General features: G+C 44.2%; 1 protein-coding gene across 1 annotated transcript in view; it reads right to left on the bottom strand.

The window, feature by feature from the left end:
• itsn1 (intersectin 1 (SH3 domain protein)) overlaps nt 1-26,416 on the bottom strand; it is a 72,477-nt gene that overhangs the window by 32,873 nt on the left and 13,188 nt on the right. Inside the window, 14 exon segments of the mRNA XM_045698776.1 lie at nt 1,373-1,513; nt 1,626-1,775; nt 2,230-2,492; nt 2,922-3,037; nt 3,377-3,511; nt 11,984-12,047; nt 12,144-12,256; nt 14,042-14,117; nt 14,313-14,474; nt 16,737-16,903; nt 17,190-17,253; nt 17,970-18,065; nt 18,559-18,626; nt 22,184-22,379. Of these exon segments, the coding sequence (XP_045554732.1) occupies nt 1,373-1,513; nt 1,626-1,775; nt 2,230-2,492; nt 2,922-3,037; nt 3,377-3,511; nt 11,984-12,047; nt 12,144-12,256; nt 14,042-14,117; nt 14,313-14,474; nt 16,737-16,903; nt 17,190-17,253; nt 17,970-18,065; nt 18,559-18,586 (1,575 nt within the window). The 5' untranslated portion in view covers nt 18,587-18,626; nt 22,184-22,379.

Here is a 26,416-nt window from a genome sequence, read left to right on the forward strand (position 1 = left end):
GCCTCGACACAATCATGCCTCGGAGCTTTACAGACAATTCCTTCGACCTCATGGCTTGATTTTTGCTCTGACATGCATTGTCAACTGTTGGACCTTATATAGACAGGTGTGTGCCTTTCCAAATCATGTCCAATCAATTGAATTTAAAACAGGTGAACTCCAATCAAGTTGTAGAAAGATCTCAAGGATGATCAATTGAAACAGGATGCACCTGAGCTCAATTTCGAGTCTCATAGGAAAGGGTCTGAATAATTATGTAAATAAGGTATTTCTGTTTTTGATTTTTTTATAAGATTTGCTAACATTTCTAAAAACCTGTTTTTGCTTTGTCATTATGGGGTATTGTGGGTAGATTGCTGAGATTTTGTATTTATTTAATCCATTTTAGAATACGGCTGCAACGTAACAAAATGTGGAAAAAGTCAAGGGGCCTGAATACTTTCCGAAGGCACTGTATATACAGCACCAGTCAAAAGTTTGGACACACCAACTCATTCAAGGGTTTTTCTTTATTTTTTACAGCGTAGAATAATAGTGAAGACATCAAAAATATGAAATAACACATATGGAATCATGTAGTAACCAAAAAAGTGTTAAAGAAATCAAAATATATTTTAGATTCTTCAAAGTAGCCACCCTATGCCTTGACAGCTTTGCACACTTACTGGGACAGTGAATCATTTCCTCTTCTTTTGGCTCTAGAATAATTTATGGTGTCATTTTGGAGTCCCTTTTATTTGAAATAAGAACAGAATATGTTTCTAAACACTTCTACATTAATGTGGATGCGACCATACACTATGGATAATCCTGAATGAACCGTGAATAATGATGAGTGAAAAAGTTATACGCCTAAATATCATACCCCACAAAAAATGCTAACCTCCCCTGTTATTGTAATGGCGAAGGATAGCATGTCTTGGGGGTATGATATTTGTGCGTCTAACTTTCTCACTCATCATTATTCACAATTATCTGTAATCATGGTAGCATCCACATTAAGTGTTTAGAAACATATTCTGTTCTTATTTACAATAAAAGTGACTAAATGTACACAACATTACACACAATTTCTATTGGGCACAAAATAACCTGAAACGCAACCAAGACAAACAGAAAAAGCATGCAACAAGCTTGATGTAGTCATTGCGTGCTATGAATATGGGACCAATTACTTAACTTTTGACTACTTTATTATACATACAAGTGAATTTGTTCCCAAAATTAAAGTTGAGTCTGCACTTTAACCTCATAGTCATTGTTTGATTTCAAATCCAAACTTTTGGAGTATAGAGTCAAAAGAACAAACAATGCTTCACTGTCCCAATAATTATGGAGGGGACTGTATGTGTTACACAGGGTGTGTACGTACCTGCAGCTGCTGTTGGAGGTGGGTGATCTCAGCGATGCGGACCTCGCGGGTCTTGTTGGTGCTCTCGATCTCATGCCGCTGAGCAGACAGGCGGAAGCGGATGTCCTGCAGCTTGCCCTCCAGCTGGCTCTTCTTGTCGTTCTGGGGAGGGAGTGTGAAACGAATTATCATACCGTACTATCTTTTCTTCCAAAGAACAAAGTAAAGACAGTTATGTTGGTGTGTGTGTGTGTGTGTGTGTCTCTGTCTCTACCAGTGCCTCCAGCTCTAACTCCAGGTTCTTCTTGCGGGCTTTGAGCAGGACAATGTTCTCCTGCTCTCGGTTTCTCTGGGTCAGCAGCTCCTGCCGGCGGTTCCTCTCCCACTCTAACTGACGCTGGCGCTCCAGCTCCCGCTTCGCTGCCTAGCCCGAAGAAACAGAGGGAATGTTATACTGCATACGTAGAAATAGTGCAGAGCCAGCCGTGGTCGAATGGTAACACTTCCAGATCTATGCACATATTCAACTTCCTGCCGGAGACCTGGGTTCAACCCGCGTTTCCACCCTTTTCTCTACACCCGTCTCCCCCTCTGTCATTAAAGCGATACAATAAGGAGAGTGAATTTACCAATCTTAAAAAGACAACGTAATAGAATGGTTAACACACACACACACACACACACACACACACACACACACACACACACACACACACACACACACACACTGCATTGGTTCCTGTGTTCTTCACTTTCCCCTTACATCTCCTTCCTTAAACCTCGTTCTCATCTCCCCCTCCACCTCCCTCTCTATCCTCACTGTCCTGCTTACCCCTCTTTTCCTTCTCTATCCTCCTTACTCTTTTCCACCTCCTCACCTCTCTCCTCTCGATCTCCTTCCGTCTTTCCTCCTCCCGCTGCCTCTCCATCTCCCTCTGCTTCTCCAGCTGCTTCTCCAGCTCCTGCTGCCGCCTCCTTTCCTGCTCGAGCCGCTCTCGCTCCTTCCTCTCCTGCTCCTCTCGCTCCAGCGCCGCCAGACGCTCCTGCTCCTTGCGCTGCAGCTCAAGCAGGGCCTGTCGACGCTTCTCCAGCTCCAGGTTGCCCCGCTCAAAGTTCTCCCGCTTCCTGTCCTCGAAAGTCACTTTGGGGGGGAGAGAGAGAGATAGAGGGGTCAGAGAGAGAGAGAAATGGAGAGAGAAGTGGGGGACCTATTTTGCCCCTGTTGCCTAATTTTCAGGGGCATTTCTTGGAAAACTGGGGACATTTTTATATACCTGTTCATATTTATAAAGGAGCGTTTTGCTGTGCGTTTAAAGGGATTGGTACATACATTTTTGGAATTTAAAATACATGATACATAGCCATAGATTCGAGAAGAACATAACTAAAATGCTTGTGAGCTTAGTTCAACTGTCACACCGCACCCGAACCCAAAATATGAGCTCGTTTTGCTCCATTGTTCGTTAACAACGTAATTGTAAGCAAACACTGCATAGCTTCAGATCTATCACTTCGATCCCATGGACGGTCAGTCACCCATAGCTCTGTCTATGAATTTAAGAGTGGTTACGTTTCTCCAGCTTCTGTTTCTCGCTCTCCTGCTCCTCTTCGGCCTCCTCTTGGACCCGCTGGTCAGTGGAGTGCAGGCTGGTGACAGACACCCCGCTACCACTACGCACCCTCCTGGAGACGGACAACATCAGACCACAGTCAGAGCAGCTCACTAACCTACAGCACCTCACATAGGTCACGGATGAGCAAGACCAGGGGTTTTTCCTGACCGTGTAACTTGACCAGGAAAAACTCCTAATGGAATCAATATAGACTGATTGGTTGATAGTTAAAACAATAGGAGCCAGCTTTTCCGGGTCAGGTCACGGGGTCAAGGAAAAAAAACCTGGCCATGGTGAAGGGCAATAAGATCAATAAAGCATCTTTAGACAAGACTGGTATCAATGCTCTGCAGACAGAGGTAGAGCTATGGGGCATTGCCAGACAGCAGAGGGAGAAGTGGATTGTACCTAAAAGTGGGGGGGGATGAAGTCTGGGGGCAGGATAGGGGGCAGGGGCAGGCCGGACATGGCCATGTCAATCAGGTGCATGGCCAGGATGAACTCCTCGGCCGTCAGCTTGCCGTCCTGGTCGATGTCCGACAGGTTCCTATAGAGAAACAGGGAGAGGGGGAGAGGGAGAAAGACGTGGCGTGTTACCACCAGCAATGCACTTCCTGTCCTGTGACTAGCAGAGTGGAGGAAGGTAAAACACAAGTGCCGTTTAGGAGCACCCTGACAACTGATCCGAGACCAGTTTTGCGTTTCACCCTCCTAAACAATCAAATCAAAGTTTATTTGTCACGTGCGCCGAATACAACAGGTGTAGACCTTAGTGAAATGCTTACTTACAGGCTCTAACCAATAGTGCGAAAAAAAAGGTACGTGTGTGTGTGTGTGTGTAGGTAGGTAAGTAAAGAAATAAAACAGTAAAAAGACATTTGAAAATAAGAGTCGCAAGGCTACATACAGACACCGGTTAGTCAGGCTGATTGAGGTAGTATGTACATGTAGGTATGGTTAAAGTGACTATGTATATATGATGAAAAGAGAGTAGCAGTATCGTAAAAAGAGGGGTTGGCAGGTGGTGGGACACAATGCAGATAGCCCGGTTAGCCAATGTGCGGGAGCACTGGTTGGTCGGGCCAATTGAGGTAGTATGTACATGAACGTATGTTTTTTTTTTGTAACAGTATTTTTATTGGAGTTTCACAATTTTCACCCATATTAAGAGATACAACAACAAGGACAAGGCAAAAAAAAAAACGCACTCACTTACACATATCCGTATGTATGCATGCACCCACACACACACCCACACCCACACACACCCACCATTTTCCTCTCCCCGCTCAGCGCTTCTCTCACCCCATCCCCCCCATTGCGTCTCTCAATACATACATTTAATCAAACATGAACAGAGAAAAAAAAAAAATTATAATAATAATAAATAAATAAAATACAAACAAATTAAAATACATGAAAATAAAGAGCTCAGTTTAAACCAAGAAGTTGAGTTCCCCACATGGAACGTACAGTGTAATTCTGAAATACATAGATCACCATTCTAAGAGAATCCTTGCAGCATAATAGCTGACACTTCAGGTTCTAGGTAATTTAGGTAAGGTTCCCATACTTTGTAGAACTGATCTGTCTTAGAATGCAATGTACATGTCAGATATTCCAGCGGTACCCATTCAAATAGTATCTTATGCCAATCTTTAATAGAGGGAACCTTATCACTAATCCACTGTAAAAGTATGTTTTTCCTTGCTGCGAAGGTGAGGATGTTGTAAAGCCTCCTCTTACCCACAGAAGTTACATGCCTACTAGGTAGACCTAACAGTAGAGAGACTGGGTCCAATTCTAGATCGACTCCTAGGATCTTTTCAATTTCTTGCAGAACACCAGACCAATATCTTTGTATTTTGATACATGACCATAAACAATGTGTTAGGGTGCCTGTATCAGTTTTACATTTAAGACACTGAGGAGAAGAGGAAGAGGGGCTAAAAGCATGTCTGCGATTTGGGGATATATGCAATCTGTGTATTATTCTTAATTGAATTGCTCTAGTACGATTACATATAGATATTGTTTTTGCATATTTTCAAATGTCCTCCCACATCTCTTCATCAATAGTAACAGACAGTTCTTTCTCCCACACTTGTTTCACCCTCTGTGTATCGACAGCGGAAAAGGACCTTAAAGCATCATAAAGCAGACTTACAGACATTTTCCTTTGTGGGAAAAAAAGCATTCTTTCAATGACAGACATATCAGGGTTGCCAATTAAGGTGGTGCTCTTCAGAATATAATGTCTTACTTGTAGGAAACGGAAAAAGTCCTGCTTTGGGAGTTGATATTTCTCGAACAACTGCTCAAATGACAAAATCTTATCCGCAAATAAGTCATTTAGTCTGCGTATGCCCTTATTAAGCCAAACGTTAAAGCCAGCATCCAGCAATCCTGGAGCAAAATCTGGGTTGTTAAGAATTGGGGTAAGAGCAGAGGTTAGTTTGGACCTTCCCAGGAAACGTTGAACTGACTTCCATACTTTGAGTGTGTTAAGTGTAATGGGGTTGTTACAGTGATCTTTTACAGACTTGAAACTTGTGAAAAACAAAAGATCCTGTAAAGGGTATTTTGAAAGAGAAGTCTCAATGTCTAACCAAATAGAGGAGTCATCGTTTGTGATCCAGTCTGAAATATAACATAGGTGGGCACACCACTGATAGAACCTGATATTGGGCAGATCCAAGCCACCCATAGAATTTGGCAGCTGCAATATTGCCATCTTAAGTCTTGGCTTGCGTTTACTCCATATAAAGGAACTTAGCCATCCATTTACATCCTTTATTACCTTATTGGAGAGTAATACTGGGATCATTTGGATTGGGTAGAGTAGCCTAGGTAAAATGTTCATTTTCAAGAGGGATATTCTACCCAACCATGAAATCGGAAGAGAGTTCCAGCGCTCCAGATCCTGTCTTATTGTGTCGAACAAGGGAACAAAATTGGCTTTGTACATTTGTTGGAATTTAGGAGTTACAGATATACCCAGATACGTAAAACCTGAGGGAGACCATTTAAAAGGGAAGGGGGGAGAAGTATTAGGTACAGAGTGAAGGTTACCAAGTGGCATAGCCTCTGATTTAGTTAGGTTAATCTTGTAGCCTGAGAATTCGCTGAATAACTCAATAATATTAATAAGAGATGTGATTGAAGTCTCGGGATTAGAAATGAATATCAGGACATCATCAGCATACAAGCTTATTTTATGGTGAACATCGCCAATGAGCAGCCCCTGTATAGCAGGCGTTGCCCTGACGGCCTCAGCCAATGGTTCCATAAGTGCGAATAGGAGGGGGGACAAAGGACAGCCCTGTCTGGTACCTCTGTGTATAGGGAAGCTATTTGACCGTAGTCCATTAGTAAGGACAGCAGCCTGAGGGTCATCATATAAAACTTTCACCCATTTTATAAAGTTGTCCCCCAGTCCGAATTTATTTAGAGCAAAGAATAGGTAAGACCACTCCACACGATCAAATGCTTTCTCAGCATCTAGGGAGAGCACAAGACCATCCATAGCACTTCGTTGGTAGACTTCAATTACATTAAGAAGCCGTCTGACATTGTTACATGACCTACGTCCCTTAATGAAGCCAGTTTGGTCTCCTTTCACAATTAGCGGCAGTGAGTCCTCTAATCTTGTGGCTAGAATTTTAGAAAGCAATTTTCTATCCACATTCAGAAGGGAAATTGGTCTGTACGAGGAACAAGACTCCGGGCATTTTCCCTTTTTGAGAATAAGTGATATGTTGGCTTCTCGCAGCGTTTGGGGGAGCTGGTCATTTGAAAATGAGTGGTTAAACATATCACGCAATGGCTCAAGGATCAGGCCATGGAATTCTTTATAGAACTCACTACAAAACCCGTCCGGTCCTGGGGCCTTACCATTTTGCAGATTCTTAATTGCGGACAATATCTCTTCCTCGGTAATAGGGGCATTAAGGAGAGACCTCTGTTCTTCGGAGATAGTAGGGAGCTCAATCTTAGAAAATAAGTTCTCCATTAACTTGGCTGCGTCATTTGGCAGTTCTGAGGCATAAAGATTTGCATAGAATTTCTTAAATGAGTCATTTATCAATTTATTTTCATATAAATGATTGCCATCAGAATCAGTAATAGCTGCAATTGACTGAGTCAGCTCTCTTTTTAGCTAGGTACGCCAAGTACTTTCCTGGCTTATCGCCATGTTCATATAGCTTTTGCTTGACAAATCTAATTTTCTTTTCAGCGTCCTGTGTTAGGAGGGAGTCCAACGTTGATCTAATGACTGATATTTCCTTTAATAGGGCAGGAGTGGGAGTTTCAATGTAGTCCTTCTCTTTAGTTCCTAATTCACCCTCTAGTGTTTTTTGCTTTTCACGCTTTTTCCGCCTCTTAGTGGCTGTGTATGACATAATCAGACCCCTGGCGTACGCCTTACAGGTTTCCCAGAGGAGTGAGGGGTTATCTGTTGATTGAGAGTTAATAGAGAAAAATGCCTTAAACTCTGTAATAAAATATGATGTGAATGTATGGTCTTTAAGAATGGTTGTATTCAACCTCCAGTGTCTTGACTGATTGAATGCCCCGTTGAGTTTTATGTCCAGGATCACCTCCGCATGATCAGATATGACTATGCTTCCTATCCTAGCGGATAAAACCGACTGCAGTGACGTCCTGGGCATAAAAAAGTAATCTATTCTAGTCTGACATCCATGAGGTGCAGAGAAAAAAGTGAACTCTCTGTTGGAGGGATGAAAAGCTCTCCAAACATCAGCATACCCCAGATCGTCACAAATAGCCGTAAGTGACTTAGCTTGAGGAGAGAGTGAGGCTATACCACTGGGAATCTTATCAATAAGGGGGTTCAACAAACAGTTAAAATCTCCTCCAACCACTGCAGTGTCTGAGTTTAATTCTGAAAAGTCTAGAAATACCTTAGTGAGGAAGTCAGGGGGTGGGCAGGGGGGAAGTAAATATTCATTATGGAAATGCTCTGCCCTTGTAAAGTACCATTAATTATAACAAAGCGACCCAATTTATCTTTCACACACTTCAAGACCTTAAGTGGTAGGTTCTTTTTCACAAGAATTGCTACACCTCTACTTCTGGATGTAAATGATGAGAAAAACACTTGACCATACCCCCCTTGTTGTAATTTCAGATGCTCCTTATCATTCAAATGAGTTTCTTGTAATAGGGCAATATCAATATTTTCTTTTTTCAAAAAGGACAGTATCTTCTTCCTTTTAATGGGGTTATGGCTCCCTCTAATGTTCCATGTACATATACGTAATCTGTTACCTGCCATTGCGCTTTGACCATTCAATATCCAGACTGAATCCTACTGTAAAAATGGGGTGGTACCTTTTTCCATGTGTTGAACTCTCCTCTATCTCACTGAGCGTAAACAAACGATATGAACCCTGAACTCGAACTATACTAAACCCAAAAATTAAACATGAAAAGATCCAAAAGGGGGTTTTCCCACTAGCTAACATGCAGGGGATTTCAACTCTCCAATGTAGACTCTTAAGTCCGCATTGCCACTCAATAGCCTCATCCTTTATATATGTGGAAATTAAAATCAATAGAAGATTGAGGCTATTCCACCTAAAACCAAGCCTGGGCACCAATATAGGTTCACACATATCTCAGTCTGAGCTAAGGCGGCAGTTACTTTAGCAAGAAAAATAATAACAATACGAATGTCACTGAACAGAAGCACATGAGAACTTACACCCCTGTTTCATGATCAGATTAAAAATAAAATAAGACGTTATCCAATGCTGCAGAGGTGCAGCTTAAGGTTATTTACCCGAGAGAGTCAATAAACGCAGCAGCCTCTTCAGATGAGTTTTTTAGGCGATCCGTTGACCATAATCTTCAATGTGGCGGGGTACAGCAGTGCGTAGTCGATCTTCATTCTCTTGAGTCGGGCCTTCACCTCATCAAACGCTTTGCGCCTTCGTACAACTGCTGTGGAATAATCATTGAAGAATGAGACCTTTGGACCTTTACGTTGACTACCATCAGAACCGATGTTTCTAGCCGCATCCATGACGCGCTGCTTGTCGGTAAAGTTGTGGAACTTTATAATCACTGGTCGTGGGCGCTGATTGGGACCAGGTATCGGTGCTTGAGAGCGATGTGCTCTGTCTAGCTTCACCCGACCAGCCTTAGTGTCCATTTGTAGGTAGCCAGGGATCCATTCCTCAAAAATTTTTACTGAACGTGTCCCTTCAGAATTTTCCGGGAGTCCCACAACACGTATATTGCATCTGCGTCCTCGATTATCCAAGTCGTCAATGTGCTCCGTCATTTCGCGCACCTGTTTCTCAAGTGCTTTTATCTTAGTGTCCATGGATGTAGTTGAAGTTTCCACAGTAGCAATTCTTCCTTCCGCCTCATCAACACGTTTGACAACCCTCTGTAGTTCAGCTGAATGGCCTGCTATTGCTTCCAGGACCGTTCCTATCTTAACATCGATCACTTTAGTAATGTTATCCGTCATCCTTTGAATCACCAGGTCCATTGTGCCTGGATCTGTAATGTTGTTAGATTCGCTAACGTTAGCTAGCTCCTCCTGCACATCTACATGGATGGCGGTTTTGGTCGACTTCTTAGTAGCTCTGTTGGGCATGTTGTCGGAGATTTTTGAGAAATAGTCGCCAAGACTCATTGTAGGGTAACTTATTTAGCCAATTCTACCACTTTTTCAAGCTAGGAGATTAATGAAAGAATATAAATTTACGAATACCGCGTGAGCTCGCTGAAACACCGTGTTCTCTCTACGGCGCCATTTTGTTCCCCCCATGAACGTATGGTTAAAGTGACTATGCATATAAGATAAACAGAGAGTAGCAGCAGCGTAATAGAGGGGTTGGGGAGGGGCACACAATGGTCTTATGGCTTGGGGTTAAAAACTGTTGAGAAGGCTTTTTGTCCTAGACTTGGCACTCCGGTACCGCTTGCCATGCGGTAGTAGAGAGAACAGTCTATGACTGGGGTGGCTGGGGTCTTTGACAATTTTTAGGGCCTTCCTCTGGCACCGCCTGGTGTCGAGGTCCTGGATGGCAGTGATGTACTGGGCCTTACTCACTACCCTCTGAAGTGCCTTGCGGTCGGAGGCCGAGCAATTGCCGTACCAGGCAGTGATGCAACCGGTCAGGATGCTCTCGATGTTGCAGCTGTAGAACCTTTTGAGGATCTCAGGACCCATGCCAAATCTTTTTAGTCTCCTGAGGGGGAATAGGCTTTGTCGTGCCCTCTTCACAACTGTCTTGGTGTGTTTGGACCATTCTAGTTTGTTGTTGATGTGGACACCAAGGAACTTGAAGCTCTCAACCTGCTCCACTACAGCCCTGTCGATGAGAATGGGTGCGTGCTCGGTGCTCCTTTTCCTGTAGTCCACAATCATCTCCTTAGTCTTGGTTACATTGAGGGGTAGGTTGTCATTCTGGCACCACCCGGCCAGGTCTCTGACCGCATCCCTATATGCCATCTCGTTGTTGTTGGTGATCAGGCCTAACACTGTTGTGTCGTCTGCAAACTTAATGGTGTTGGAGTCGTGTCTGGCCATGCAGTCGTGGGTGAACAGGGAGTACAGGGGGGGACTGGGCAGGCACCCCTGGGGAGCTCCAGTGATGAGGATCAGCGTGGCAGATGTGTTGCTACCTACCCTCACCACCTGGGGGCGGCCCGTCAGGAAGTCCAGGATCCAATTGCAGAGGGAGGTGTTTAGTCCCAGGTTCCTTAGCTTAGTGATGAGCTTTGAGGGTACCATGGTGTTGAACGCTGAGCTGTTGTCAATGAATAGCATTCTCACATAGGTGTTCCTTTTGTCCAGGTGGGAAAGGGCAGTGTGGAGTGCAATAGAGATTGCATCATCTGTGGATCTGTTTGGGCGGTATGCAAATTGGAGTGGGTCTAGGGTTTCTGGGATAATGGTGTTGATGTGAGCCATTACCAACCTTTCAAAGCACTTCATGGACACGGACGTGAGTGCTACGGGTCTGTAGTCATTTAGGCAGGTTGCCTTTGTGTTCTTGGGCACAGGGACTATGGTGGTCTGCTTGAAACATGTTGGTATTACAGACTCAATCAGGGACATGTTGAAAATGTCAGTGAAGACACCTGCCAGTTGGTGGGCACATGCCCGGAGCACACGTCTGGCCCCGCAGCCTTGTGTATGTTGACCTGTTTAAAGATCTTACTCACGTCGACTACGGAGAGCGTGATCACACAGTCGTCCGGAACAGCTGATGCTCTCATGCATGCCTCAGTGTTGCTTGCCTCGAAGCGAGCATAGAAGTGATTTAGCTCGTCTGGTAGGCTCGTGTCACTGGGCAGCTCGTGGCTGTGCTTCCCTTTGTAGTCTGTAGTAGTTTGCAAGCCCTGCCACATCCGACGAGCGTCGGAGCCGGTGTAGTATGATTCAATCTTAGCCCTGTATTGACGCTTTGCCTGCTTGATGGTTCGTCGCAGGGCATAGCGGGATTTCTTGTAAGCGTCCGGGTTAGAGTCCCGCACCTTGAAACTGGCAGCTCTACCCTTTAGCTCTGTGCGAATGTTGCCTGTAATCCATGGCTTCTGGTTGGGGTATGTACGTCACTGTGGGGACGACGTCCTCAGTGCACTTATTGATAAAGCCAGTGACTGATGTGGTGTATTCCTCAATGTCATCGGAAGAATCCCGGAACATGTTCCAGTCTGTGATAGCAAAACAGTCCTGTAGTTTAGCATCTGCTTCATCTGACCACTTTTTTATAGACCGAGTCACTGGTGCTTCCTGCTTTAATTTTTGCTTGTAAGCAGGAATCAGGAGGATAGAGTTGTGGTCGGATTTAACAACAACTGATATATGATTAGTTTTGCCATCTGATGGTTAAGCTGATCCTAGATCTGTGCCTAAAAGTAACTTCTACCCAGAGTCAGCAGAGAGAAGCAGTAGTCAGAAAACAGCAATGTGTGAACATATAGGAATTAGTGGCCAAGTGTCTTAAGTATTGGCCCTGCTCCCATCTCTTACCATATGGACGCCAGCGAGGTCTGGGGCAAGCTGGACTGCATCAAGATGGTTCTTGCTTGGGGTCCTGAAAGACAAGGATAAAAACCATGAGCTCTTTTGAGAAACCGCTGATGTGGACTGGAAAAACCGCAGCGTGTATTGTTGACAGACAAGGTCTTACCGGTGAGGTGGCCGCTCATCATCTTGTCGTGGCTGTTGAAGAGCTGCCGGTACTTTAGCCGGGACGAGCTAGGAACAGCCCAGTCAGTGGGAGGCTGGGGGGGCACAGGGGCGCTAAGATGGAGAGGGGGGGAACAATATCTTATTAAAAGCGTATTTTTAAACAGACTTTTTGATGATGCCTCACATCTGCTTGTATCTATTCGTTGTTTTTTTATGTTACTGTTGTGTTTTATGTTCTGTGTTTTTGCTGTGCTGTCTGTGTCGGAGCCAGTTGGAAAATGCCTGTAAGTCGAAGACAAATTTCCATTATAAACCTTTACACTCGTACCCGGATACGGGTTGAAAATGGCAGATTTGGACACTGATAAGCGCTTAAATTGGAACACAGTGGCTGTACAGTAACATGCCATACATGACGTCAGAGCTCAGAATCTACGCATCACAGCACTGTATGGGTTTTGACTGACAGACGTTCTGAACTTGAGCCGCACAAGATAAGAAGTTACCCCACATCCCTAACACTAATTGGCCAACTTTTGCTAAATGTTTTTTTTGTCTGAGTGAGGGAAATGCTGGAAATTAGGAAGACTTGATGTTTTTAGAAAGATGAGATGTTGAGGATTATAAGAAATACCGCTTTGATGTCATACAAGCAAGACAAACACCTGTGAGTCCAAATGTGCGCTTCACATTTCCATAACATAAAATTCATGTAATATACAGTGTCAACGTTTATGATCACTATGTTTAATGTACAGTTACAAGATGACATGGCTTTATACCCGGGTTGTTCTAAACAGAATGTCTACTGTGAATTCCCCCCCTCCGCAAAACACATACCCAATTACACTCATGACTCCTTTCTATGCCCACCAAAATTACACAATCTGTTTCTCTGAATTGCCTTGTGAAAGCCTAACACTGTAAGATCTTATTTTATAACTTAGCTAGTCATGTTGGCAATAGAAAAAGCTTCCCAATGACCCACAACTGACCCAGATTGCAATTTATAAATGGCCTGTTTTTGGATTGCGTAAACAACAGGAAATGTTTGATTGCGGGGACGCAGGGCTGTTCCAAACAAGTGTACTTGCTTCCTCAATGGCACAACTAGGAGAGCAAAAAAAAAAAAAAAATGCACCTTATAGTTGAAGACTCTTCTTTGAGTCATAAAAGTGCGTTGAAATAACTTAGGAACTGTGCACACTTTAGAGAGGTGTGTGACCACGTGGAGTCACTTTTCACTCAAATCCTTAAACGTGGTCTTATGTTGCACCTAGCCCACATTTAACAAGAATATTCTTATCATGTTACTGAATATATCCAGAATATTTTCACATTTTGTTACCAACAAATGCGGCGAAAAGTACAGTAGATGTAAAATGCACATAAAATCAACAGTTTAATGTTTGGACTGAGTCTCGTTTGTGTCCTCAACTTTGGTTGAATAATTTTCCCATAATCTCCAAACGGTTCCCTTTCAATTGCTACCATGCTTATGTATATGGTTTTCATATTTCTTCTGTAAGAAAGAAACATTTCATTTTATCCATATAGGCCAACTCCCACAAGTGTAAAGGGTTAACTTCCGGAAAAAATGTACAATAAACTTTTAAACTCAACATGAAGTTATTTTTGTGTAACGTTAGAAAGCAAAGCGGTCTGGACAGAAGAATTGCTCTTCTCCAACTGACAACGTGGGGCGTAGGCTGTGCATCTCTTTTTAACAGAGGGATCTCATCTCAAAGTGATGTGATGGCATTTTAATGAGCTAGCCTGTTGTGCGTTCAACAACAAAAAGACTCGGTGTCTAAGCACAAACACAGCGACATTTGTCCCTTTGAGTTTGGGCTCAGTGAGCAGGGGCCATTCTTCCAAGTGGGTGCCGTGACTCACCTAGAAGTCTCAAAAGACTGGCCCTGCATCTTGGCACCGGAGCGGTTGGAAGAAGAGCTTTTGTTGAGTGTGGTGGCTGAGACAGAGATGGAGAGAAAGAGACCGAGAGAGATGGGGTCACAAAATAAAATAAAAAAAGGAGGTTAAGAAAGGATTAAATCAACAAAGTGGGATGCTCTGAAACGTTGCCAGAGGGCTTCACTGTCATTCACCAGAACTCAGCTTTCAATATTCAGTGGTGTGTCTAACGGCGATGCTGATTGGGCCATACCTGGGTGGGAGAAGCCCGTCATTGGCGCTCCGTTAGCTAAGGGGGGTACAGACGGGGGCACCGACGACACCAGAGGTGGGGACATACCCACCCCTGGCATAGGGGGCATGGGTAATGGAGGGACTGCTGGGAGGCCTGGCATTACCCCTAAACCATGCATTCCTGCAGGGTAGAATGAATTAAGGTATGTCAGACAAACATAAGACAACAGACCACCGTTCATTTTCTACTGACGAGCCTATTATTTTAACACTGTGTTAATTATTATTTTCCCCACTCATCCAAAGCTGAGGAGTCTACAAGTGCTGAGTTCTGACTGATTCGCTTGAACATTAACTACATTAGTCTGGTCATAAACAGGCAGTGCACAGCTAAATGCCCTGGTTGTCAGGGGAAGCAACTAAATATCGACCCAGGGCGTTGCCTGTTTAAATACCAGAAACAGCATGGTTGTGCTTTGAGATAATAGGTAGTTAAAGGTTTTAAATTGCCCCAGTGAAACATTTAGCTACAGTTGAAGTCAGAAGTTTACATGGGTTGGAGTCATTCAAATTCGTTTTCAACCACTCCACAAAACTTCTTGCTAACAAACTATAGTTTTGGCAAGTCGGTTAGGACATCCACTTTGTGCATGACACAAGTAATATTCCCAACAATTGTTTACAGACAGATTATTTCACTGTATCACAATTCCAGTTGGTCAGAAGTTGACTGTGCCTTTAAACAGCTTGGAAAATTCCAGAAAATGATGTCATGGCTTTAGAAGCTTCTGATAGGCTAATTAATATAATTTGAGTCAATTGGAGGTGTACCTGTGGATGTATTTCAAGGCCTACCATCAAACATAGTGCCTCTTTGCTTGACATCATGGGGAAATCAAAAGAAATCAGCCAAGACCTCCACAAGTCTGTAGACCTCCACAAGTCTGGTTCATCCTTGGGAGCAATTTCCAAACACCTGAAGGTACCACGTTCATCTGTACAAACAATAGTACGCAAGTATAAACACCATGGGACCACGCAGGCGTCATACCGCTCAGGAAGGAAACGTGTTCTGTCTCCTAGAGATGAACGTACTTTTGTGCGAAACGTGCAAATCAATCCTAGAACAACAGCAAAGGACCTTGTGAAGATGCTGGAGGAAACCGGTACAAAAGCATCTATATCCACAGTAAAACGAGACCCATATCGACATAACCTTAAAGGCCGCTCAGCAACGAAGAAGCCACTGCTCCAAAACCGCCATAAAAAAGCCAGACTACGGTTTGCAACTGCACATGGGGACAAAGATCATACTTTTCGGAGAAATGTCCTCTGGTCTGATGAAACAAAAATAGAACTGTTTGTCCATAATGACCATTGTTATGTTTGGAGGAAAACAAAACGGGGGAGGCTTGCAAGCCAAAGAACACCATCCCAACCATGAAGCACGGGGGTGGCAGCATTATGTTGTGGGAGTGCAGGACAGGAGGGACTGATGCACTTCACAAAATAGATGGCATCATGAGAAAGGAAAACTATGTGGATGTATTGAAGCAACATCTCAAGACATCAGGACAGGAAGTTAAAGCTTGGTCACAAATGGGTCTTCCAAATGGACAATGACGCCAAGCATACTTCCAAAGTCGTGGCAAAATGGCTTAAGGACAACAAAGTCAAGGTATTGGAGTGGTCATCACAAAGCCCTGACCTCAATCCCATAGAAAATTTGTGGGCAGAACTGAAAAAGTGTGTGTGAGCAAGGAGGCCTACAAACCTGACTCAGTTACACCAGCTCTGTCAGGAGGAATGGGCCAAAATTCACCCAACTTCTTGTGGGAAGCTTGTGGAAGGCTACCCAAAACATTTGATGAAACAATTTAAAGGCAATGCAACCAAATACTAATTGAGTGTATATAAACTTCTGACCCACTGGGAATGTGATGAAAGAAATAAAAGCTGAAATAAATCACTCTCTCTACTATTATTCTGACATTTCACATTCTTAAAATAATGTGGTGATCCTAACTGACCTAAGACAGGGTATTTTTACTAGGATTAAATGTCAGGAATTGTGAAAAACTGAGTTTAAATGTATTTGGCTAAGGTGTACGTAAACTTCCAACTTCAACTGTATGAACATAGATGGTGCAGATGATATGGCAGAGTTGGCTTTGAGCACTCTAAAGTCCATTTAGTTAATGGTGGCCATGGGGACAGTAACATGGGTGTATCTCATAGCCTAGTGGCACACGCTCCTAGACTCTTCTACATCACTTGCATTGATCTGAAAGAACAAGTGGACAGGTCAAAGCAAATATGTACTTTTTTTTTTATTGCATCCACCACACTGCTTTTATCTATCCTGCTGTGCAGATCAGTGCAGATGGAGGAAAGGACGCCTCAAGACTATTCAGATGCACCCTGCCCTTGTCTAGTCCCTTACCGAAGGGTGCGGTGGGTGGCGGGGGCAGGGTGAGGGGCGGCTGCTTCATGGAGGGGGGCAGAGAGGGGGGCAGGGGGTGACCCTGCAGCTTGAGCTTGATCAGCTTCATGGCGATGGAGAACTCGTGCATGTCCATCTTCCCATCATTGTTCATATCGGCCAGGGCCCTGAGAGAGGGAAAGCAAGAAAGTAAAGATTTGATTAGATTATACTGATTATTATCATTGTTGTTCACAATATGTCCGTGTGGATGTCATGTCATTAAAGCAATTGAAGAGCGAGAGAGGGGTGAGAGAAAATAAAGAGAAAGAAAGAGTGAGTGAAAGTGGAGTGGAAGAGAGGGAGGAGAACGACAAAAACAGGAGAAAGGCAAAGAGAGAGAGACTACAGTGGTTGACATTAGCAGCAGATTGAGTTAAGAACTGGAGAGATGGAGTGAGAGGAGACATTCACCATATCTGTGCCAGGATGGGAGGGGGCAGGCCTGACTGCAGGAAGAAATTCCTGGCCTGGTCACCTACGGACAATGAGAAGGGAAAATAATTATAATAGTGTTAAGTCTGTTGTACCCTATTATGGATATATCTATTCAAACACAGAGAGAAAAAGAGGCCAGTTGGTTCCTCTTTCAACAGGAATCACATGCAAATGATTTCAATTTGAACACAATCATCCATTTTGAGACTTGTTGCTGAAGTAGCAGAGTGAAACAAGCACTTACACTTCTCGAAAATTGTGTGAAGAGGTTCTGCAAGGTTATGTTGAAAATCAAAACACCCAAGGCAATGATATCAGATGATAATATGAGTGAGTGCGAGTGACTGAAATGTCCTTTCTGAAAGTGAGAAAAGTGGAGAATGACGTTGCTTGCTACGGTGTGGGCTGTAGGGAATGAAACACTTCAAGGCCCGCCCTAGACTCAGTCCACCAGGCTTCATTCAATCAGATTTATTTATAAAGTCCGTTTTACATCAGCCGAAGTCAAAGTGCTGTACAGAAACCCATCCTAAACCCCAAACAGCGAGCAATGCAGATATAGAAGCACTAACCCTTCACCTTCGACCTGGTACTCTGTTTGTGTGTGTGTGTAATATAAGAGAAAGTCTTTATGAAGTGACCTTCTGCTATCTTCAAGTAACTTCTGCCTGACATGATGATGTACTGCAAAGACTGTCCTCTACCGCTCTTTCCCTTTGTTTGTCCATCCCCTCCCCTGATGTGAGTGAAGCTAACCTGTGATGTAGCCAGCTGGTGAGGGGGCCAGGCTAACAAACTGCTGGTCATGTTTGGCTCGCTCGTCCAGAGAGATCACCCAGGCGTCCAGACCTCCTGAGAGAGAGAAAGATCAGTTGAAGCTCTCGCCTGGCCTGTGTGTGTGTGTGTGTGTGTGTGTGTGAGAGGCTAAGTACTCTACGAGGTACGGAGCCTGCTGCTTTTCTGTTCTACCTGATAACTAATTGCACCCACCTGGTGTCTGTCTGAATCAGTCCCTGATTAAAGGGGAACAGTGTTAAAATGCAGTGGAACTGGCTTTGAGGTTCAGAGTTGATGTTGAGGAATGTAGGGAAAAGGGTGGCATTAAGGATGCAGCCCATGCAGTCCAGCAGGCATGCTTCCACCTCTTGGAAGTAATAATTTGATAGTGGCCCTTCCTTTGTGCTGAAGTTACAGTATAACTCTCACTAACCCATGTGTAGAGGGAGATCAGGACACACACACACCTGCACGCAGGCACGCAGCCGCACGCACATACATTACTCTGACACATATGCACGCTTGTGACACACACACACGGTCGTCAATCTTGTTGGGTGGCACTCACCTCCGAAGGGCGTGGGAAACTGAGCCATTGTTCAGTCGGTTAGTCAACTGCAGCCTCGCTGCAAACACCTGAAAGACAGGAAGGTCAGGAACAGTCAACAGGTCCACAACTGTGTCTATATCCTCTCCTCTTCGCTCTTCTCCTCTCCTCCATCTCCCAAAAGACAGAAACTCCCCTCAAAGGAAATCAAAGCAGTATCATGTTCTATGCCTTTTTTCTATTCCTTTCCTCAGAGTGAGGGCAGGCCAGGCAGCAAGTTGTTAACAGACAGGTAAACATTTTGCAATAGAGACTTGTAATGACCTGTTTGGTAATAGGTCGATTGGCCGAAATGCATCACTTGACTGTAAAGTACATGGGGTGCATCCCAAAAGGCACCCTATTCCCAATACAGTGCATTGCTTACTGGTCAAATGTAGTGCACTATAAAGGGAATAGGGTGCCATTTGAGATGCAACCATTATGTATGGGTAGATTGTCATCTGGTTAACAACACTGAATCGAGGCTAGCAACACTGAACCCTGCATGAGAGCACCAGCTGTTCCGGACGACTATGTGATCATGCTCTCTGTAGTTGATGTGAGTAAGACTTTAAACAGGTTAACATTCACAAGGCCGCACGGACAGACTGATTACCAGGATGCATACTCAGAGCATATTCAACCTCTACCTGACCCAGTGTGAAATGTTTCAAGCAGACCCAAGAATGCCAAGGTAACCTGTCTAAATGACTAGCACCCCTTAGAACTCACAGCTGTAGCCATGAAACTATTTGAAAGGCTGGTCATGGCTCACAACGCCATCAACCCAGACACCGTGGACCAACTAATTCGCATACCACCCAACAGCTCTACAGATGACGCAATTGCTATTGCATTCCACACTGCCATTTCCCATCTGGACAAAAGGAACACCTACGTGAGAATGCTGTTCATTGACTACAGCTCCGCGTTCAACATAGAGCCCTCCAAGCTCATCACGAAGCTAAGGACTCTGGAATTAAACACCTCCCTCTGCAACTGGACCCAAGACACACACACACACCCCAACACCATCATTAAGTTTACCGACGACGATGATACAGGGCAGCAGGTAGCCGAGCGGTTAAGAGCGACTCGGTGAAAAATCTGTCGATGTGCCCTTGAGCAAGGCACTTAAACCTAATTGCTCCTGTAAGTCACTCTGGATAAGAGTGTCCGCTAAATAACTCAAATTAAGGTGTAGACCTTACCGTGAAATGCTTACTTACAAGCCCTTAACCAACAATACAGTTCAAAATATTTACAAAAACGAAAGTTAAAAAGAAAAAAATACATAACAATAACGAGGCTATAAACAGGGGGTACCGGTACCGAGTCAATGTGCGGGGGTACAGGTTAGTCGAGGTCATTTGTAAAGTGACTATGCATAGTCAATAAACAGCAGTGTAAAAACAAAGGTGGGGGCGGGTGTCAATGTAAATAGTCTGGTGGCCATTTGATTAATTGTTCAGCAGTCTTATGGCTTGGGGGTAGAAGCTGTTAAGGTGCTTTATGGTCCAAGTCTGGAACCAATAGGACCCTGAACAGCTTCTACCCCCAAGCCATAATACTGCTAAATAGTTAAACAGTTAACCAATAGCTACCCTGAATATCTGCATTGACCCTTTTTGCAGTAACTCTTTTGACTCATCACATGCGCTGCTGTTACTGTTTATTATCTATCCTGTTGCCTAGTCACTTTATCCCTACATCTACATATATACCTAATTTACCTTGTACCCATGCACATTGACTCGGCACTGGTACCCCGTTAATATAGCCAAGTTATCACTACTTGTGTTATTATTTTTCTATGTTTCTATTATAAAAAGAAAAACAATTCTCACTGCATTGTTGGGAAGGGCCCGCATGTAAGCATTTCACTGTTGCTCTACACCCGTTGTTAACGAAGCACGTGACAAATAACACTTGATTTGATGTTGATTAGGCAGAACTCTGGCCTTAAAATGGCCTAGTTACATCCTACGGTGGGTGTCACAAGAGGGGAGGAAGTGGGACAGAGGGGCCCTCTTCATGTTTTTATAAAGTGGATGAATGAGATTTTATTTATTTAACTAGGCAAGTCAGTAAAGAAGAAATTCTTATTTACAATGACGGCCTACCCCGTCCAAACCCTAACGACGCTGGGCCAATTGTGCGCCGCCCTATGGGACTCCCAATCATGTCTGGTTGTGATACAGCCTGGAATCGAACCAGGGTCTGTAGTGACGCCTCTAGCACTGAGATGCAGTGCCTTAGATACAAAGACGGGGTGGAAGATGGCGGGAGAGGGAACGGAGGAGAGGCAATGTTATCTCCCAGCTGTATAAACGTCATGGTGAGAAAGGACGGCCATTGCCGGAGTATCTGCTCCCTTCCCCCAAAGACATGGGGGAAGGGAGCAGCACACAGACAACCCCCCCCCCAAGGGTATTTTAATCAGAGCCAGACCACCCCTCCCGTAAAGCCCTCACAGTGGGAGCTCCAAACAGGCTGAAACAGTTCAATGACAAGGAGACACAGGCAATGTATTCTTCTCTCTGTTCATAAAAAAAGAAGTAATTTCCTACGACATTTACATACTAGGCAGTCTCTGTTTGGTAAAAAAGAAAAGAAGCTTGTTCGTGTGCATTAATTACGGGAGGAGTGACTGTTTCCGGAGCTTTGAGAGGTTCTGTTTCGTAAGAGCAAAGCCAGGCCAGCAGTGCACTGACGCTGCTGCCAGCTTCTCTCTCTCTGTCCTCCAGGCAGAAAGAGCAGAGAAAAAGCAGAGATTACCATGCTGTTCCACAGTGATTCACCATCCTACACTTCATTCACATCACATCTCCCTCGAGAGGCACACAAGAGCCTCGTCACACACTCTGAGCTAGCCTCACACTTACTGACTCACAGACACGCACGCCTCACACATACCAAACAAATGAGGGCGGGGCAAGGCTGTTTTGTCCCTCTGACCTAGTTTCTCCCTCTAACTTTTCTGATTGTCTTTGGTGGTGATGAGTGTTTCCCTGTGACCCAGGGTCTTGAACAGGACAGTTCAGAGAGAGAAACATAGGCTAGGCTGCAAGGTGGATTTATCTACATAATCTGGTCACTTGGCAAGCTCCTGTTGTGGTGGGACGCCCCATGTAAGACAGACAGGCTAGACGCCTAGGGCTGGGGCTAGTGCACCACTGCACATGATGTCATAGCAGAGGTATGCAGTCTGAGGGAGGGCATAGCCCAATGCAGGGTCAGAAGTTGAACTCCTGTGACAGGCAGCAAACAGACTGATAGACACACCTGGCACACAGGTGAAGGGGAGAATTATTCTTAACCAGATTTGTAGCATATTCCGCAGAAGACAGGCTCGGCCAGGCCAAAATAATGTATTTTTGAAGGACATCACATGGAGTTGGAGTCGGTATTATTTTTACAGATTAAATACAATTACATAAAAAGGAGGCTTACGATTTTGCATGAAGGCCAATCACTACATACACCCATGTTACATACACCCCTGTTCCACCCTTCAAGGGCAGACATTAACGCAGTAACACTAACTAGTGTTAGTACATACAGCCGGGAAGGGCTATTGGATATCTGAGTGACGTCAACTTACCAACACTACGACCAGGAATACAACTTTCCCGAAGCGGATCCTTTGTCCGAACCACCCAGGGCATCTGAACTGATTCCAGAGGCTGACCCAAAACAAGGTCGCTGCAGAAGAGGTAGACAGAGCGGCCTTCAGGTCAGACTTCGGAGGCGCGCACACCACCCACCGCTTCAGAGTTTATTACTCGCTAACGTCCAGTCTAGATAACAAGGTAGACGAAATTAGGGCAAGGGTTGCTTTCCAGAGAGACATTAGGGATTGTAACATATTCTGTTTCACGGAAACACAGAACTCCCGGGATATGTCGGTACAGCCACTGGGATCCTTTGTGCGTCGTGCCTACAGAAATAAACATCTCTCCAGGAAGAACTAGGGCGGGAGTGTGTTTCATGATGAACGACTCATGGTGTAATTGTAACAACATACAGGAACTCAAGTCCTTTTGTTCACCTGACCTAGAATTCCTCACAATCAAATGCAGACCGTATAATCTCCCAAGAGAATTCTCATCGGTTATTGTCACAGCCATGTATATCTCGCCTCTAAAGTCCAATTAAGTACTTTATGCAAACTGGAAACCATATATCCTGAGGCTGCATTTATTGTAGATGGGGATTTTAACAAAGTAAATTTGAGAACAAGGCTACCTAAATTCTATCAGCATATTGATTGTAGTTCTCGCGCTGGCAGAACTCTGGATCACTGCTACTCTAACTTCTGCGATGTAAACAAGGCCCTCCTCCGCTCTCCCTTTGGCAAATCTGATCATGAATCCATTTTGCTCCTCCCTTCCTATAGGCAGAAACTCAAACAGGATGTACCCGTGACAAGGTCTATTAACCGCTGGTCTGACCAATCGGAATCCACACTTCAAGATTGTTTTGATCACCCGGACTGGGATATGTTCCGGGTAGCCTCAGAGAATAATATTGATTTATACACGGAGTCGGTGAGTGAATTTATAAGGAAGTGCATAGGAGATGTTGTACCTACTGTGACTACTAATTCCTACCCTAACCAGAGACTGTGGATAGATGGCGGCATTCGCGCAAAACTGAAAGAGCGAACCACCGCATTTAACCATGGAAAGTTGACTGGGAATATGGCCGAATACAAACAGTGTAGTTATTCCCGCTGCAAGGTAATAAAACAAGGGAAATCTAAGTATAGAGACAAAGTGGAGTTGCAATTCAATGGCTCAGACACGAGACGTATGTGGCAGGGTCTACAGACAATCACAGGCTACAAAAAGAAAACCAGCCACGTCACAGACACCGACCCCACCTGGACAAGAGGAATACCTATGTAAGAATGGTGTTCATTGACTACAGCTCAGCATTCAACACCATAGTACCCTCCAAGCTCATCAATAAGCTTGAGGCCCTGGGTCTAAAACTCACCCTGTGCAATTGGGTCCTGGACTTCCTGATGGGCCACCCCCAGGTGGTGAAGGTAGGAAACAACATCTCCACTTCACTGATCCTCAACACTGGGGCCCCACAAGGGTGCATGCTCAGCCCCATCCGGTACTTCCTGTTCATCCATGACTACGTGGTCACGCACACCAACTCAATCATCAAGTTTGCAGATGACACAACAGCATTAGGCTTGATTACCAACAATGACGAGACAGTCTATAGGGAGGAGGTGAGGGCCCTGGGAGTGTGGTGCCAGGAAACACCTCTCACTCAACATCAACAAAACAAAGGAGATGATCGTGGACTTCAGGAAACAGCAAATTACCTTCAGAACTCACATAATTAGTTAGATTGCACACAGGTGGACTTTATTTAAGTGTCACATGATCTCAGTATGTATACACACATATACACACACACCTGTTCTGAAAGGCCCCAGAGTCTGCAACACCACTAAGCAAGGGGCACCACCTAGCAAGCGACACTATGAAAACCAAGGAGCTCTCCAAACAGTTCAGGGACAAAGTTGTGGAGAAGTACAGATGAGGGTTGGGTTATAAAAAAATATCTTAAACTTTGAATATCCCACAGAGCACCATTAAATCAATTGTTACAATTTTTTAAGATTATTGCACCACAACAAACCTGCCAAGAAAGGGCCACCCACCAAAACTCAGGGACCTGGCAAGGAGGGCATTAAATCAGAGGCAACAAAGAAACCAAAGATAACCCTGAAGGAGTTGCAAAGCTCCACAGCGGAGACTGAAGTATCTGTCCATAGGACAACTTTAAGCCGTACACTCCACAGAGCTGGGCTTTATGGAAGAGTGGCCAGAAAAAAGCCATTGGTTAAAGAAAAAAATAAACATGTTTGGTGTTCGCCAAAAGGGATGTGGGAGACTCCCCAAAAATATGGAAGAAGGTACTCTGGTCAGTTGAGACTAAAATTGAGCTTTTTGGCCATCAAGGAAAACGCTCTGTCTGGCGCAAACCCAACACCTCTCATCACCCTGAGAACACCATGTTTTTCCATCGGCAGGGACTGGGAAACTGGTCAGAATTGAAGGAATGATGATGGCACTAAAGACAGGGAAATTCTTGAGGGAAACCTGTTTCAATCTTCCAGAGATTTGAGACTGGGACGGAGGTTCACCTTCCAGCAGGACAATGACCCTAAGCATACCGCTAAAGCAAAACTCGAGTGGTTTAAGGGGAAACATTTAAATGTCTTGGAATGGCCTAGTCAAAGCCCAGACCTCAATCCAATTGAGAATCTATGGTATGACTTAAAGATTGCTGTACACAAGTGGAACCCATCCAACTTGGAGCTGGAACAGTTTTGCCTTGAAGAATGGGCAAAAATCCCAGTGGCTAGATGTGCCAAGCTTATAGAGACATACCCCAAGAGACTTGCAGCTGTAATTGCTGCAAAAGGTGGCTCTACAAAGTATTGACTTTGGGGGGGTGAATAGTTATGCACGCTCAAGTTCAGGTTTTTTGTGTTATTTCATGTTTGTTTCACAATAAAAAATATTTTGCATCTTCAAAGTGGTAGGCATGTTGCGTAAATCAAATGACACAAACCCCCAAAAAATACATTTTAATTCCAGGTTGTAAGGCAACAAAATAGGAAAAATACCAAGGGGGTAAATACTTTTGCAAGCCAGTGTATATACTGTATTTTATACCATCTATTGTATCTTGCCTATGCCGCTCTGTCATTGCTCATCCATATATTTATATGTATATATTATTCCTTTACTTAGATTTGTGTGTATTAGGTAGCTGTTGTGGAATTGTTAAATTACTTGTTAGACATTGCGGCACTGTCGGAATTAGAAGCACAAGCTTTTTGCTACACTCACAATAACATCTGCTAACCATGTGTATGTGACCAATAAAATGTGATTTGATGGAAGAAGAGGTGAGTTATTACTTTGGTCATGACTGAGTCCTACTTCTCCTCAGAGTCTAAGGCTCAGCCACCAACTTCCTCTCTCCTCCAGTGTTCCCCTCGCTCAGTAGTTTTATGGCCTGCAGTATAAAACTTCTCTCCCTCAGCCCGACTGTGGGACTCGAAGGTAACATGGCTGAACAACCAATAATTAGTTACCCGGGATTAGTTTAAAACGGCCCGCTTGCGCGAATCCCAATAAGAATTTCTGAACTAAAAACGGACTTTATAAACATTTTAGAAAGCCGCTAGCAGGTTCCTTAGATTTATAGAGCTGAAAAAGTTGGTGGTTTCAAACGAAACACTGCCAAGGTATTCTAAAATGTTGGTATCATAAGTATCATGATGTTTTGGTACCGTGACATTACCGTGCAACACTACGGCAGGGTCACTCATAGCTCAGGAGGACAGGACAACGGTGCAGAACAACATTCTGCCTGCTCATAGGACAACATGGACTGTCTCTGTTTCACTGCCTCTGCACATTTCCACTGCTCAAACTAAAATAGAGGCAAAAGGGAAAGGGTGAGAACAGTGAGTGTGAAAATAGTGTCCTCTATCCATATTTTTTTGTAAATTGTCAAAGCTCCCTGACTGTCTAGCTTTCATTTCGATTATTTTTTTGCGAGCTGGACCCAGTCAAGAAACTGTATGAATGTAGATCCACTATCATTTCAACACAGTTTCCATTGGTTTGAGTCATTTTGGGTTGTTCTTCCTGCACAGTTTGACGCGACTGTGTTAGCCGTAGTTGGCTAGCTAGCAAGCAAGGGATAAGAGTGTTGCCAGCCAGCATGGAAACGGAACATTTAGCACAAACGACTGGGTTGTGTCCATAGATATAGAACAGAAATACTTCACTAT

The sequence above is a fragment of the Salmo salar genome, chromosome ssa17 (genome assembly GCF_905237065.1).
Source record: "Salmo salar chromosome ssa17, Ssal_v3.1, whole genome shotgun sequence".
Taxonomy (NCBI): domain Eukaryota; kingdom Metazoa; phylum Chordata; class Actinopteri; order Salmoniformes; family Salmonidae; genus Salmo; species Salmo salar.